Here is a 4,806-nt window from a genome sequence, read left to right as displayed (position 1 = left end):
ATAATTAAGACTATGCTCCTTAATCCGAGGCGGAAGAAAAGAAAAAATTGAACAATATATAGTGTTAGCATTCCTGGGTTATGGCGTAAAGAGATTTGTCCGACGAAAAAAGACAAGAAAAGAAAAAAAAATTCTCCCCATACTCGGCATAACGACCGTACCCGGATGTTACCCACTAGAGAACCATAAAATCGCTTATGTCGAAGTTGTTATTATATAAAAGGACTTATAAGGTAAGTTGGATCCAGAACAAATCTACGGTGTCATTTTGGTGTCACATTATCTTATCTCTGTTCTGTACATTCAGTTTCCATGACCAATATCTCTCTAACCTCGTCGTTTTTGTTTCAACTGTAACAGTTCTAGTTTCATGTGAAAAACCGAAATTTATAGGTGTGGTTACAATGAATAAAAATGACAATCAAGGTAAAATGGAACAGTAGTTAGGACCACAGTTTGTCTTGGGACCCTCACTAGTTGTTGTCTTCAGAAACAGGGAAGGTGAAGTTCACAATCGGTTACTGATTCTGTGAGATTATACACAATCTCAATTCATCCAGTGATCTATACGTTATACACAATCTCCAATCTCCCTCGGCACACCTTGATCATGAAAATTTCAACATTTTACGAATAACACATCAGGAAGAGCTCGGTGGTGTCCTAGTTATCTGACTATATCCACAAAAAGGACATCATCGCCGCTATGATAAATTGAAAAGTACTGGGCACTGTTGTCGAGAAAAAACCACACAGAGAGAAACCGAGAAAAACGGCCGTGGGTGGACGGTATAGGTATGATTTAGAGGCGATCAAAAACTCTTCACCGGAGGTACTACGATAATAATAAAACAAGAGATGATTACACCCTCACAACTGAACCTTCCCAGACTCCAGAATACCCCCCTTCAGACTCCCGGCTCTTACCTATAATAAATACGCCAGTTCACACACCATGAAAACACCTGTTTACGTGAAAATATAAACACAGGTCTGTTGTACATATCGCGTTTAAAGTTAAATTCTGCTATGATAAAACGCCATCCTGTTCTAAACCACATCAAGGATTATTTCTGAGACAGTATGGAGCTCAAATGCTTTTCTCTTGTGGGTTTATCACAAGGTGAGTTCCTTTTTTTATTTCCTGCTTTTTAAAACACATGTGCTCTCCAGTACAGGTTAGCTCTGAGTGTTAGCGAGGCTTGCTAATGTAAACAAAGACGAGATTACGTCCAAAACACGTCAGGCATTGTTTCTGATAGCAACTCTATGTGGGTCCGCCGCCGATTTGACGTCATATCGGCAGCAAATCTGTATCCGCTCGTTGTACCCCCGTTTTTAAAAGATTTGGGTACGTAGGAAAAGAGAGAGGGTTTTATTTTCTGACGCTGCGTGAGTTCCCCGACACACATGGACAAATATGTATGTATAAAAGACGTGAAAAAGTGCATTTTGCATGATAGGTCCCCTTTAATACTGAAACATAGACATGTTTTTTCACAACTGTGACTTGAGTCTCAACATTACATCTTTATCTCGAGATTATAAGGAAAAACCTATTTTCTTTTCCGTTTTGATTACACTTCATTCGTTTATTCTTTCACAAAATCCCCCCCACTGCCAAATGTCTCCACAGTGCTAGCTAGCCCCATTAACTGTCTAAGGGCTGAAACCACAGGCATTGCCGACCCCTTGGAACACATGAATAAAAAAAGAATACAAGAAAAAAGATTCACAAGAAATAAAGGAAGAGAGATGATGGCAAACAGCCATGCCTTCCATGCTTCTGTAAATTGCTTTGTAAAAGAAAAAAAAGAAATGTCAGTACGGCTTGCATCGGTCCTCCGTCATCGCTTATAATGGAACATTCTAGGCTGCACACAACTCTTCCCTCCAGCCATGCAGGTACATAGGGGTTGTCCTGAGTCCTCTCCCCACATGAGACCCTCTTTATGCAGAGTGAGGCCTCATGCTCTGAGGCGGGACAGCAGGACAGAGCCTATGGCGCCACACGTTGAGCATGTAAACCACATCAGGCTACTTCAGTGCTAAATCCTTTTGGTAGTGAGAGGGCCAGCTTTCCAGTTGATGTGTATTAGACAAATCAGCTGACATGTTAGAAGATATATAAAAAACACCTGACCTCATAGGAGTAGCACTGAGAATCCCAACAACATTCAAACGCACACATACCCTTTGTCTTTCGGTCTCCTTGTACTCAAATACACTCCACACATTTCAACAAATATCTTGCATGCGGGAATGAATGGAGACTCGTACACGGATTGGGAAACATTAAGACACATATAGACGAGCACACACAGGCATGAGGACAGAGAGCAACAAAGCACTAGCAGCAGCTGAGAGAGAGAGACAGAGACACAGAGGCCACGGGACAGTGTGTCCGTCCGGACTGTTGATAATGACATGTGACGTGCAGAGTTCAGCCCATTTCCAAACCCAAAGGTGCATGGGAGAAGTCGCTAAGGATGCTGGGATCACTTTGAAAGCTGGGCTGGAATCAGATTTGGTCATGCCAAAAAATGGTTGTCCAAATATATTTGAAAGAGACACCATGGAGATATGACAAATGAGGGGGTAAAAAAAGGAATCTCAAGAGTGTGTGAGAGTCAAAGACAGAGAGAGAAAAGAGGAAGAGGGACGAGACAGGGAAGACAGGGTACATACACTGAGGTTACTGCCACGTTGTCTCCCTTTCCTCCGCTGCTGTATGAGCACAGAGAAGACACACACACACACACACACACACACGCACACACACACAGAGCCACAAGTACACCCAAGGTTTGGTCACACACAGAATTGAGAAAGAGAAATAAAGGAGACAGGGATGGATAGGCGATGACAGAGAAAAGGGGAACAGTGGAGCAAGGAGCAGAAACAGAAGAGTGTCGAACCCAAAAAGTGATGGTGTGCCACGTGGAGAGAGGAAAGAAAAAAGACAAGAAAGAGAAGGAGGGACGGAGAAAGACAGTATGATTAGACACTGAAGCAGCAGTGAAGGTGGAAGAGAAACACTTACCACAGAGACTGGGGGAGGTTGGAGCCAAAACAGGGTTATATAGACATGTTCACCATGAAAATGCTCCATCAACGGCAACACGGTCACAACAGCAATGAGGACAATCAGCGAAATACACACACAAATGGATTTGCACACACACACACACAAGTATAGTCAACAGCGGACAACCGTTTCAGGGCACAGAGAACAGTGAGAGCAGAAGAAAAACTGATACAACACACACACATCTGTAACACACAATAGCATGCTGGTTCAAAATAAATACAAATAACCCCAAAATTCTAAAAATATTTAAGCAAAAACTGTAATAGAAGAAGCAAACAGTTTAGATTGAAAACAACAACAAAATAAATAAATCAGCTTCTTGACAAAAAAAAAGGTCCGTCAGAGAGCTGTGTAAACTGCATGTATGTGTGTGCACATTTGTATTTCTCAATTCTTTGTGCGCATATGACAACCAGAGCACTCACCGGGGAATGGAACAATGTGAAATGGATGAGTGTTAGATGGAAACGAGACAACCAGGGTTGAAAAACCTCCATGCACGTGTCAGGATGAGAGGAAGAGGAGACGACAACAAGAGAAGAAGGTCTCACTTTGCCTTGCTGTGGTCCTTTTGAATTCAGGTTTGGTAGGGAGAGCAACATTTCAGCAAAACATTTCCATGTTTTAGCTAGAAATATTGTCGCCATAGCTAGTTAAATGGTAGTCACGTTACGGGTCGTGTAGAGAAAATAAATGGGACCTTTGCCCTTTACCACAACAGTAGTAATAGGAATTGGTCCACCAGTATGAATCTTTTAGACCCTGTGCCAAACTGTCTCCAACATGGATTCAAGTAACCACAGCAATACGTTTTACACCAACAAATCAGACCTTTGAGATTATGAGGTTTTCAAACCGAAATGAGATGAAGAAACAGAGGTAACGGGGGACTGAAAGGGGAGTGGAAGGATGAGAATGCTGCTCACTTGGTTGTCGCCTGGGAGGCGGGGCATGGAAGCGGCCCTGCCATGGCCTTCCATTGGTGGAAAGTGCTCAGTATCCGAGTAACCATCCTGCCCCATCTCTCTCATCTCTACCGTCTGAAAACAGAGCAGGAGAGCAGGAGATGGTGTGACGGCTGGTATGAAAACTGACAGGGAGTAGGGGGATATGCTGGAAAGTTTGTTATCCAAAGAAAGCAGAGAATGGAGGGTCTCAGAGAGGTCAATGGAGTGTGTGTGAGTGTGAGGAAGGACTTTGCCATTTTCTTTTCTTCTGTTTGTTGTTTTACACTGAACAAAAATATGAAACGTGCAGTTTTGCTTTATTGGGGGGGTTAAGCCCTAACCCTAACCCTAACATGTCACCCATTGAGCATGTTTGGGATGCTCTGGATCGGCGTATACGACAGCGTGTTCCAGTTCCTGCCAATAACCAGCAACTTCGCACAGCCATTGAAGAGGAGTGGACCAACATTCCACAGGCCACAATCAACAACCTGATCAACTCTATGCGAAGGAGATGGGTGACATGTTTAGGTTAGGTGTTTAACCTAGGGTTCGGACTCCCCTCCATGATCTCCCTCTCCAATAAAGCAAAACTGCTAGATTTCAGAGTGGTCTTTTTATTGTGGCCAGCCTAAGGCACTACCTGATGCTAATAATCAATGCTTTCTAATCAGCATCTTGATATGCCACATCCTGTGAGGTGGTAATGGATTATCTCGTGGCTAAAAGGGAGATATGGTGCTTCACTTATTCACAGATTATTAGATT

The 4,806-nt window shown here is 43.0% G+C and overlaps 1 protein-coding gene across 1 annotated transcript in view; it reads right to left on the bottom strand.

The window, feature by feature from the left end:
- LOC104949047 (voltage-dependent P/Q-type calcium channel subunit alpha-1A-like) overlaps positions 1 to 4,806 on the bottom strand; it is a 35,691-nt gene that overhangs the window by 6,922 nt on the left and 23,963 nt on the right. The window contains exon 14 of the mRNA XM_010775325.1: positions 4,018 to 4,131. Within this exon, the coding sequence (XP_010773627.1) occupies positions 4,018 to 4,131 (114 nt within the window). The remainder of the gene's footprint in view (positions 1 to 4,017; positions 4,132 to 4,806) is intronic.

Source organism: Notothenia coriiceps, unplaced genomic scaffold (assembly GCF_000735185.1).
Source record: "Notothenia coriiceps isolate Sejong01 unplaced genomic scaffold, NC01 NC01_scaffold00015627, whole genome shotgun sequence".
NCBI classification, from domain to species: Eukaryota; Metazoa; Chordata; class Actinopteri; order Perciformes; family Nototheniidae; genus Notothenia; species Notothenia coriiceps.
This window is presented reverse-complemented; position numbering and strand designations above follow the sequence as displayed.